Genomic DNA, 12,589 nt, shown 5'->3' on the forward strand with positions numbered 1-12,589 from the left:
AAATCTTTAAATCTTATTCTTACAGCCTGGATCCTTTACCCTGAAAGCCCCAACAATTTTGCAGTGCATTTAAAAGGTAGTAGCAGAAACCCTTTACTAGCACAAATTAAAAGTATATATCAAAACCAAGTAAGTTAAAAGCCTACAATTTTAAAATTCCCAAATACAGTTCCTTCAAAATACCGATGTTGCAATTAATGTTGGGGTTTTTCCTTAATTCTTAGGAATAATTTATATAATTATATTAAATCACATTTTTTAAACATACCTTACACCTCAGTCTATTTAAATTTATAATTCTACATATGCAGAGAAGCAAATTCATACATATCTAAAAATATGCATACTTATCAAAAGTTTGTTCATCTTTTTGTACTTACCCAGGACACATTTTTAGCCTTGGGTGTTTTTGGCATGGCAACATGCAAGGCTGAGATGACCAATAACAGCCTCACCAGCATGGAAAGTCAGATGGAGGTGTATTCCAGGTGCTTCTCTTATCCCAGGGAGTATAGTCCCTTAGCCTGGCTGACACAGGCACGCTAAGCATGTGGTCAGGTAACAATAAAAAAAGTCATTTTTCTTTCCAATGTACAATCCAGTCAAACAGAGACAAATCTTTGCAAAATTCCTGTCTTCAGCTGCAGCTGGCTGTATTCTTGTATATCCATGAAATCCAAAGTTGGCTCTTCTCTTGGAAAAGCTAAAGCAAAAAGTCAAAAGGACCTGTTCTCACAGACACTTCCCTCTTCCACTGGCAAAATGCAGTGCCTGGTTATCCACCGAGCTTCCACCCAAGCTCTGAGCTTGTAGGGGAATGAAGCCCCAACACTGGAAGCCTCTCACCTTCAGAAGATATCAGAGACACCTGGTTGCTGGCTGCACTGTTTAACTGCTGCTATGCCTGAATATTTCACGACCCTGGGATCTTCCAAGTAATAAAGAGAATTAAGATCTCAATGTCAATAAATAATGCAGGCCAACAGGTTGTGCAGGTACCTGTTGTGTTGTGTGTGCCCTCAGCGCGGTGGCTGCCACTCCCGCCCCGTTGGAGAGCACCTGTTGTCCCAGCACCTCCTCCACAGCACTAGACGCACCTGCCAGCCGAGACACACATCCCAGAAGCAGAAGCAAAAGCAGAAAATCACTGTCCTCGCTTGTTCCTCTTTGTTCCTCTGCCCTTCTGTCCCTTTACTTTTACCTCCTGTCAATCTAGATTACCAAAGCTAGATCCAGGCTAAATTTTGCAACTATCAGTAGTGATTAGAGTGAGTTGATTGAAATCGGATTATACAGGGAGACCTCTGCCTCCTCACTCAGCACGCGGGCCAGTACCATTTGCAAAATACTCATGCTTCGTTGCACAGCATGAGAGCATTTGGAGCAGTCCATTTTAAGAGAAACGTTGCAGTAAAACCAAACGCAGCTGCAGAGCATTTGAAAAGTGAAAAGGGATCCTGTTTTTAATAGCTGCATGAATTTACAGGGAAATGTTTCAAACCACTTCCAGATGGAAGAGTTTGCTGGAGTCTCATGGATTCACCAGAAAACACAGTATTTCAAAGAACAGCATGATGTACCTATAGTACTCTATACCTGATTGTTCCTGCTCAAATGTGGATCTAGTACAAGCACAACTCATGGTGTCTAAGTACCCAACATGTTAGAAATATCATCCTTCCCTGGGGTAACACCTGCAAATCCTACTGCTGGCATCTATGCAACTCACAATCTAATTCAAATGTGCTTTTTTCAAAGCATATCATTAAATGTAAAAGAAAATGACCTGCCTGAACAATATTCATATATATATACGCATAAGAAGGATATGGAATAGTTGGAACAGGTCCAGAGGAGGGCCATGAAGATGATCAGAGGGCTGGAGCACCTCCCATACAAGGACAGGCTGAGAGCATTGGGGTTGCTCAGCTTGGATAAGAGAAGGCTCCAAGGAGACCTTATAGCCACCTTCCAGCTAGGGAGGGACTGTTTACAAAGGCTTGTAGCGATAGGGCTAGGGGGAATAGTAATAAACTGGAGAGGAGCAGATTTAGACGAGACATTAGGAGGAAATTCTTCACCATGAAAGTGGTGAGGCACTGGCACAGGTTGCCCAGGGAAGTTGTGGCTGCCCCATCCCTGGAAGTGCTCAACACCAGGTTGGATGGGGGCTTGGGGAGCCTGGTCTGGTGGGAGATGTCCCTGCCCATGGCAGGGGGCTTGGAATTGGATGATCTTTAAGGTCTCTTCCAATTCAAACCATTCTATGATTCTATGATTTATTTAAATGCAAACACATCTGATCAAGTAGAAAAAGTAGGACATATTACATAATTATATTGCCATCATAAAACTGTGGTACTGAATTTTGAAAAGATGAAAAAAAAATTAAATACAAAAGGGGATTAGTGGAACAGAACATGTAAGGAGGTGAGATGATAAAAAAATAAAAAAGGTATAAAATTCAGTTAAGTCCAGCTGAAAAACACTGCGAATGTGAAACACAGACATATAGGTTCAGTTTGCACTAAAACATTACATTTTTCTAGGAATTCCTAAATAATACCTTAATAATATTATCTACTCATGATACAGACGTAGATTAAGCCCCAAGCATCATCTGTTACTTTACACTTATTATTTAATGTATTTGTATAAATGCAATGAGTTCATGATTCCACAAATTCAATTTACGGACAGCCCAAAATTTGCTTGCAGGTATTAAAGAAATAATAAGGTCCTTTCCAAGAGGCCAGCATAACCTTTTCATTTGAAAAGAAACTCCAGAAACTATTTACCCTAACTGGGACAGCCAGAAAAGCAAACCGCTTATATTTTCCAGTGGAAATAACCATCTGATTTCAAAATAATTACAGACCTTTGCAGATTTGTAGTCCATTTTGAAGGTAACAAGAACAAGTTTAGTACACTCTGCTTTGCATATGCTAGAATGAAGGCTTGTATGCCAACAGTTTTTTAATAGATCCCCCTATTTTTAATAAGTCCACCCAGTCTCATGGAGCTGAAGCACTATCCATTACTGGCTTATCAACACCTTTAGCTAGAAGAATCTATAAACCTCGATTTGTATATTGGAAATTAGCAGCTGCTAAACTCTAGAAGCTGATGAAGCAAAACAAGCTACTTGAGACAGTGTGAATTATTGGGTAGTTTAACAGTGGGGTTTTCACTTATGAGAAACATCGTTATTCTAGTGTACATGTTGAAATATAATCCGGCAGGCAGAAATCTCGCCAGAGTTAAGGAAATTGTAATTCACTTCTGATAAAAATTACAAAGAACGCAACTATTAAATGTTGTCTATATTTTTTAAAAAGTTTCTAGCCTTCTCATATATGTATTGAGATACAGAATGTATTGGATAACACAGAACAAAATTTTGAAACACTATACTACTGTACGCTGCCAGTAGGACTTAGATTGTAAAAATCACAGGTCAGTATACTTTCCAGGGAAGACAACATTAGAAAACAGTGGGTTAAACTTGCTTTCTTCAATAAAGCTCAAAGCTGGATATTTGTACCCCTAAATCGCACTAGTGCTTTTCACAACATCCTTTAAAGGGGGAAAACACTTACTAAATCTACCGATTTTGAAAGTTTCAGTGAAAATTACAAAGATCAGTGTTACAATATAGGCTCATGTACTTCCTTTTTTCTATTAATTGCATAACCAGTCAGGTAGGAAAATCTGAAGATTCACATACAGGTATATGCACACCTCCATACATCTTCCTAAATTATGTAGTACTTCTGGGTAATAGAGACTCTCCAAAATCTTGTACTTGTTCTTTCATAGGGCATATGGAATAACTATACTCAATTTCAGAACTCATTCATTTTCACCGGTGAGGCACATTCTTCTTGGATTCATCTTTACATGAGTCACATATCAAAGATATCAACTGCCCTCCTTGTTGTTCATGCTGACCACAGAATTACTTGCCAGCAAGCCATTAAACAGCCACTCATGAAATAGCAGTTTAACAGACACATAATGGCAAACAGAAGCTCAGGTTTTATGCAGTTCCCCTAAGACGATTTTGCCCTGTCTAGACAAGCTGTTGCATCACTGGGAGGTTTATTAAAATACCTGATATGTTGAGTATTGATTGAAACAAGTCAGAGGAAATATCTCTGGCTCAGTCTTAACCACAGAAATACTTTGTACCGATGATGTTTTGCCTTTTCATACAGAAAAGATAAATATTCCTTTTCTTGATAAAGAAACTATAAATTGAAAATGACACTGAAACGCAGAAAGAGTAAAAATTCTCTGAGGTAGCGGTATAATTAAGATGGCCAAATAAAGTCCTCCCCCCTTCAAATAAAAATCAAAACATGCATAAGCCACAGATGCCAATGCACAAGCAATATATTTCAAAATGCCATAGAACAAAGCCTGTGAGTTAAAACTGTCCAGAGACAATAAAGTACAAGCCAGTCTTGAACGCTTTAACACTAAGTACTGATTGGAACTGCCTTCCATTCATCAGTGACATGTAATCAGGAAAAGCTTTTTAGGTTGTGCTTTTGTTCCAGTTAGAGGCATTTACTTAAATGCATGGGATTTTATTTCAATACCAATGAAGACTATGGTAATTTTATCCAATCATTTCTACTGAAACATTTCTAATCTAAAATCTAATATGTACTCTAATATGTACCAAAGAGAAGAGTGCATACAGTATGAATAACTGTGTGCTATAGATCTCTGTACTTAATATCACTGGAATAGATCTCTGATAAAATATGAATTACTTGTGTGAGATGAATACATTTTTTCATCTTACATGTGGTTTTGTTAGCATTAGGAAACTGACAACACATTCCTTTTTTTATAGTGACAAAACATCTATTTCATTTGATATTTATAGTATGCATGCATAATTATTGATACATATGTAACACAGGCGAATATCGCAAGAGAATTCCCAAAGACTTTGACATAATTTTGTTATTCCCCTCTACCTGACTTTGACTATAAAATGATGGTATACATGCATGTAATGTTTAAAAAAGCCCAATAAAGACACTAGGGAAGAACAAAAGAGACAAAAATGACAGAAATAAATAAAAGAAAATTTCAACGTTATTCTGAAACAACTCGCTCTTAGCATGGAAAAATAACTTCAAGAGCGAATTTGCTTTCCACTGGTCAAGAATCAAGCAGATAACATTAAACAGTCAATACCTGTTTCATATGTTCTTGTTCTCTCTAATTCAACCGATTCCAATGGAGTGAAAGTAGTAAACTGATGTCAGCAGGAGCAACCTGAAGCCCCCTGAACAGACTCAAACCTGTGGTTTTTGGCCATCTTTGCTGGATTCATAGTACAATCAACGTATAATTGATATAGGAACCAGGTTGAGGAAAGTCTGCCTAAAGCCAATTGCAGCCAATTCCTGGGAAGAGGGGGCCCAGAAGAGTACAAATCCCATTTTAGTCCTGGGAAGAGGAGAAATAGCACAATCCTCTATACATAAAGCAAAAGAAACATTAACTTAAATCAGCTATGTAACATAAATGACAGCTGCCACTGCAGTAATCTCAATTCTACTTAATAAAATTACCTGTAAATGAGTCAAAATGTAAGAATTTCTGGGCTTTCCAAAATGCTAAAGGAAAGCACCTGCATGCTGAATTTTCAGTTTCTATAGTTTTAATGTATCATACGTGTATCCCCAAAAAACCAATCTGAGTTAGTGAATCTATTTAGATGCCAACTTGCAAACATGAAGCGAGCGTACTACCAGTACAGCAAAAAGCCAGCACATCTTTTCCAGAAGTCCATGTATGATACACATTGCCCTTACACTAGTATGGACAGGATACTATGGAAGAAGTGCCCATCGCAACACACACCACTCTATTCCAGGTCCCATAACATGACGACAATAGCGTCCTCTGGAGGAAATCTACCTGTAGAGCCATATTCAACATTTAAGTGGTTTGGGCTCAAATAAAACTGTGGATGGCTGCCTTCAATAAGCGTGCTAAGGTTCATATTCTAGTACTTGGACAGGTGAAATAAAAGGGTATCTGACTGGATAGACATACATACAGCAGTGCAGCAACTTTCTGCAGTAAAACACTAAAAAGTACAAGAAAGATTTTCAGTGACATATTAAGAATTTATTAGGAAAAGTTCTGTTTCAAATATACCATGTCTAGACATATTAAAGAAAAAGAAAATATTTTACAGAGAAATTAATGACTTTATTCCATTCTGAAAGTTAGAGGATGTAAGTACAGGGTTTGTTACATTAGTACCAAACACAAAGGTACCCTATAGTAGCACTGTCACTGGTGTAGAACGGTTTAGATCAGATCTGCCCCTATATACTGTGCTAATAAACATAAATTTGTTCCTACACAAACAAGCTGGAAAACAGCTGGCATTTGCGTTTTCTCCTTCTTCTTAGTATTAACTCAGTTCACAGAATTTTAGAGCAGCAGCTGCACATGGCTTACCAGACATGTGCTCAAGTAAAATGAACTAAATCCATTCCCTCACACAGAAGGATTTAGAAATACTGAATTTTACTTAAAGCAGCCAATTTAGTGCCAATATGATGCAGTAAAAATTCCTACTGTAAAAAAATAATGAATTAAAAGCCAATAAGAGCTTAAAATTTAGATGCTAACAAGACTAGAAAGTCCAGAAATTAGCCCCACTATATGTAGGACCTTTGGTACAATCTTTAATTCCAGAGGGCACAGATGTCACTGTAGAAAACAGAAGGTACTCATCAGATGAATCATGCTGAACAATAAACCTAAAATGACAGACATATTCCACATGTGTTCATCATGCATCACCTCCTTTCTGAGGCTGCATTTCTTGTACAGCCACGGCAACATCTATTAGTTTTACCAACTTTGATAAGGACATTTTCAAAAGACGTCTGTGAGGGAAGATGGAACTCTTTTTTTCATTTGATAGCCAGAATATCAACTCCAGATGAGTCCAAACCATAATTGCTATTCTTCACATAGGCCAGGTCTTCAGAAAGGGTGAGGCACAGGGTTGTCTGCTTACTGACACCAGAAAGATATTGCAGCTTAGGCACTGTCCCCTCCTCCTGCTGTTCCTGCCAGCTCTTTATCTTGGTGGTCATGTCCTCCCTGCCACCAAATGACTCGTGACTGCACAGCCCAGTTCCCAGTCTCCCCACCGTTCTCCTCTGACTCCCAGCCACACGGTCACTTCTGTCAGTCCCAGCCACCAGCGCTGCTACCACTCCATTTGGACAGTGAAACACAGGACAGCAGCAGATCGACCCCTTGCTCTAGGCAGCCTCCCACAGCATATTCTGAATGACACTTGTAACTAGTGTTCCTCAAAGGATCAGTTTGTTTCATCTAACCCAATTCTAAAAAAACCCTCCTCTGGAATAAAGACTATGGTCACAGAAATCCTCCAAGCTGCGCAATTTCAGAGCCAATGTCTTGGGATGAAAGGATGAGTCAGGTAACAAGGTGAGGCTGCCACCAAGCAAGCAGGGAAAAAAATGAGATGGATTTACAGAGACTCAGAATCACCCTAACTACAAATCTGTGAAACCAACCAATATTCAGATAGCTCGAAGTCTGATTTAAAAATAATCCTTCAGCAGCTGTCATAAGGTTTTAACGATCATTTGTATTTTCAAAATATATTATCTGAGATACTGCAGCTGACACAGGGATTATGTATCTCAGAACAGAAAGAAATTATATGGATATTAACAACATGCAGTATCTGTTTCCAGTAGTTAGTTTCTAAGGTCGCTAGAATAACAATCTCATATCTATACTATTCAGTAGTACAAAGCACAAACATAAATAATGTTAAATGTTAATAAACATTCATAATAATGCAGAAATGTGTAAAAAAAGAGGTTCATCAAAAGAAACAGAAACCAGAAAGTATGATTTTTACAAGCTTCTGCGTGATATTTTTGAGGTTACTGAAAAGTTCACATTGTATATTTAGAAGTAGAAAATTAATGACACGCTTACAGCAAAGGAAAGCTCAAACAGTACGTAAATGGAATATTTCAGTGGTATTTTGTTTAATTACATATAAATAATAATGGAAATACTAAAAATACTCAAAGAACTAGATTTAATACTTGCTGAGTGTCACATACTAAATTGTACTTGAAATCACAAAGTAATATAATCAGAAGCATCAATCAATAATGAATGGTAAGCAAAATCAAGCTTTTCCGCGGAAGAATAAAACATTAAGAAAGGTATCAATTATTGTAGTAATATATTAATTCTATTCAGATAAAACAAAATTTCTCAAGCCTTGGTGAGCGATAGAAATTCTTGTATTTATGACTTTTTAAAAACTATTTTTTTCTACATGCCTGAAAAGTTTTGTTCAGTTCTTACGGAAGGAAAACAAAAGCAGACTGAGTACACTACATAATCTACTACCCCAACCCTTTTGCATGCATATTTGATCCAAATATATTTACATTAAATAAACGCATTTCATTGCCATTTGTTCACTTGCATAGTTGGGTAATACCATTTACTATGACTTACTGGCATGATTACTTGAATATTTTCCTTTTTATTTTTCTTTTCTTTGTTTTATGACTACTCCAAGAGTTCCTTCAGAACACACACACACACAAAAGAAACCAAGATGACTCATTAGAAATATTTTACCTAACAAAATAACTGGAACATTGTACACACATAAGCAAAGCCATGGGAGAGTATAAAGGTGCTCGGGGAAACAAAAATTTATTTTAACTTTGTCTTTACCTCTAACCCTAATTAAATAAACCATCAGATGACACTATTTTCCTGTGGCCATCTCTTGTACCGATTGAAAATTCTCTAACTGAAAAGCCAAATATGCTGGACTACATACAATATATAATATTGCTGGACTACAGCAATAATAGATATTATAAAACCTTCAGTCACACATTCAGTGTTTGACAGGGTGCTAAACTTCTTCAATGTTCAACTGTTTTATTTTGGATTTTTTTTGTATTATATACATCATAGGAGAATTCAGACTTCCTAACATTGGATTTTCTTCTCTGTTGTTATACAACATCATCAAGCATCTCAAGCCCAAACTGCTAAAAATAAGCAATGAATTTCAGAGCAGTAATATTCAAAATCAATACTAGAACCATGCAAGCCTTCCACAGAGACAGTTTCATTTTCAACTCACACAATGTTGTATTTTAATCAATGAAATCATCACTGAAAAGCCAGTACCAATCAGAATCTGTTCTACTATGTCAAATTGTTCCTCAGGAACAAGCAACATACAGTGAAGCAAGGATTTCAGAACAAAAAATGCTCCAAAACATGCACTTAAAATCAAAGGCGACAATATTTGCGATCTTGAAGACCATAAGTCAAGAAAGATACTGGCTTGTACAACCTTTTTTGATCTCACCTTTCTCATACCTATTTATATTTACTATAAACAAAATGATACAATAGATCTGTATGTCTACTTCTCATGTTTTAGCATCTACATTCAGGGAAGAAAGCAAGTGTGGTTTGGACAACCAGTCCAGGACGGATCGAGGGAAAATGCTTGGCTCTGGCTTATAGTACCTTTATAGTTAAAGTCAACCAGAGGCTTTGAGAAGAAAAGGCAGAGATGGAAGACAAAGCAAGGGTAATTAAAGTAAGTTCAGCTTGTCCAGGTAATATCTATGCATTACATATACAGGTTATCCTCCAGGGCTGCCAAACAAAATCAAATATAATCAAAAGTATTGTACTGGAAAAAAGCCACAAATCGCATCATCTTTCACGCACTGAATTAAATGTTCCAGCAGCAGACTGAGGTTAGGAGCACATCTTGGGCACCGATGGATGAAAGAAAGCAATAGAGATTATCACGTGGCAGAATGATGGTCAGCAATTTATAGTGCCTGCTAAGATAAGTGTTGGGTTACGAATGGTGTCAGAGAGCAGGTCCAGAGCTGAGAGCAGAGCCAGTGGGACAGACCTCCTCTGCAAACCAAAAGTGCTTATGTGAATTAAAAATGAGAGAGATTATTATAAAGTCTGTAACCTAACCTCTATCTCAACATGATTCACAACATGTAACACTGAGGCTACAATATATCTTCAATTTAATCTAGTGAAGAGGTGGCATCCCTCCATCCTCCTCCTCCTGCACAGGAAAGGCCATTTCCTGCCCCGGCACTGGTAAAAGTTTTGTATTTACTTCAATAACGTAGTCACTTATATGAAGAATTACCTATATAATTTGCTACATCAAATCAAGGAACCACAATGTAATAATTTACTTTAACAGAAAAACTAAAATAAATTACTTTTCCACCTTGTAGATCAGAAATCCACACTTCATATGATGACAAACTGACAGACAAGTTTCTTTCAGTTTGCGATACACACAACTTTGTATTTGGAGAGCACCCTAGAAACTTGCTAAGTACACACACAAAAAAAGAACCCAGACTCTAAAGAAATGACTGCAAATGGGAGTTTTATTTCATGATCCAATTTGTCCTTTTTAGCATGCTTTCAATTTTGCAGCATGAAAGTACAGAAATTAAACACAACCCACAGGCACATGAACATGTGACCATAATTTAATAAGCAAATCGCTTTGGGTCTCATCGACCTTGGCAGTTTTACAAAATTTTTATTTCCAGCTGGTTGAACTGTTCTTGAACAACTTTTTCAACTTTTGTTTGGTTGTTGTTGTTTTTTTTTACTGCAATAGTGATAAGATGACTTTTCAGTGTTATATACCATCCATGTTCTCTAAGTGTATTTTTTTCTATAATATATATGACTTTCCCAATGCAAAACATCTACACTATCCCTTTGGTACTTTCAAAATATCTAGGAAAACAAAGACTTGTGGGTTTTTTTCTGCTTATAATTATGCCATTTCTAAAAGGATATAGAAAGCATTTCTGTTCAGTGTTCCTCTGACAGACCCTCACAACAACAGCTGTTACTGTGAGCAAACTTTGTACATGAAGGCAGACAGATTTCCTCTGAAACCAGCCAGAGCTCAGCCATGAGTGACTGCGGAGGGTTTACAGAACAAAAACCATCTCTGCAAACTCTGCCTGTACCACAGGTAAATACCACTGTTACTGGAAAGAGTTTTTATCTTCTCTGTTCTGTCTCCTTTTAATTTCTCTCTTGTGAGATAAAGTTACATCAATTAATGTCTGAAGTTTATTTCAATCTACAGTACTTTGGCATTTTTCTTTCAAATTTACAGGGATCACTTCATCCGACTTAGTGCTATAGCTATGATTGGGGTCAACTCCTTAACCATAAATACCAGTACTAGTACAAAAACGTTATGAGACGATGCCTTATTTCTTTGAATCCAAAGCAATTAAAAAAATGAGCATAAAATAAGGGGTAAATATTTGGTCTAAACACAAAACACCATCTGCAAATGTATGCCTGGAGGAAGGGTCTCCCACAGAAGAACTGTGTCCACAGCTAGCAGGAGCTTGGTAATGGCAAGCGCGAGCCAGGTCACTGCACTTCAGACCAAGAGAGATTTGCTGTGCAGTCCTCCAGGTTTCCTCAGAAGACTTTTTTTTTTTTTTTTTTTGAGTGGGAGGGCTGGAGGAGGAGGTGTTTTATTTAAAAACAATCCTACTCCATATAGATGGGAGGGTGCATCACCATAGAATAAAAAATGGAAAATTGTTTGAAACTGGTTTTTGGCAAGCTCACTGGAAACCTGTTTAAACATTGCCATCTCAGTTCCCACCAGTGACTGGGAAACACCTGGGACACATAAACTTACTTGACCCTGGGACACCTTTTTCTAGGGCAGATCGTATTAGACACTCTTGAGGATGCACTGGAAAAACAGAATATTACTTAAAATAGCAGTGAATGCATATAGGGATATTTGACTTGCTATAGGCTTCGACAAGGCATGTTATCACCCAGGAGCTTTCCAACATCTAACACAAGCCAGGTCAAGGTAAAAACAATAAGAAAAATATTTCCTTACAATTTCCAAAGCAGTTAAAAATTTTTATGAAGACATTAACCCTCAGGCTGCAACCCTCACTAAGCACCTCTTTTTGGTGAAGCACTTACCATTTTATAACTAATCTGATCATCGAAGTACCCCTCAACGTTTGTCACTGAGTCTTAATTTATTTCCTTCTGATTTACAAAACAGCATGGTCATTGTTCCTGTCAAAATAAATATTGCTTTGTTTCCTCAGAGATGCAAATATATCCTTAGACTAGGTATCATCTCAAGTACTTGCCTGGTTTAATGAACATTTCTTTGCCTTATTCAGGGTAACACTTCTGTCCTTTTCCTGCCCTTTAGTAATTTGTTGCACCTGTCATCTTCTCCTAAGGTTTGTATTGTAATCTATATGTAATCTACACAAATATATTATCCCATGTATAGATTGACTATTAGTAAAATATAAATAAGTTTAACAGATCATGGCATATTGCTGATTCAATAGATCAAACATAACAATACTTCAACAACTACCAGCAGTCATTAGACAACACAGTTTTATTAAAGTAATAATTCAGCTGTCCATATTACTTAAATTATGGT

General features: G+C 37.2%; 1 protein-coding gene across 5 annotated transcripts in view; it reads right to left on the bottom strand.

Moving 5' to 3' along the window:
• Positions 1-12,589, bottom strand: part of CACNB2 (calcium voltage-gated channel auxiliary subunit beta 2) — a 261,413-nt gene that overhangs the window by 163,923 nt on the left and 84,901 nt on the right. Inside the window, exon 1 of one of the 5 annotated variants that reach the window (XM_069859542.1) lies at positions 381-1,143. The exons of the other annotated variants lie outside the window; for them this stretch is intronic. Within the exon in view, the coding sequence (XP_069715643.1) occupies positions 381-461 (81 nt within the window). The 5' untranslated portion in view covers positions 462-1,143. Of the gene's footprint in view, positions 1-380; positions 1,144-12,589 lie in introns of those variants that run through there. 5 annotated transcript variants of the gene reach the window in all.

Source organism: Phaenicophaeus curvirostris, chromosome 6 (assembly GCF_032191515.1).
Source record: "Phaenicophaeus curvirostris isolate KB17595 chromosome 6, BPBGC_Pcur_1.0, whole genome shotgun sequence".
NCBI classification, from domain to species: Eukaryota; Metazoa; Chordata; class Aves; order Cuculiformes; family Cuculidae; genus Phaenicophaeus; species Phaenicophaeus curvirostris.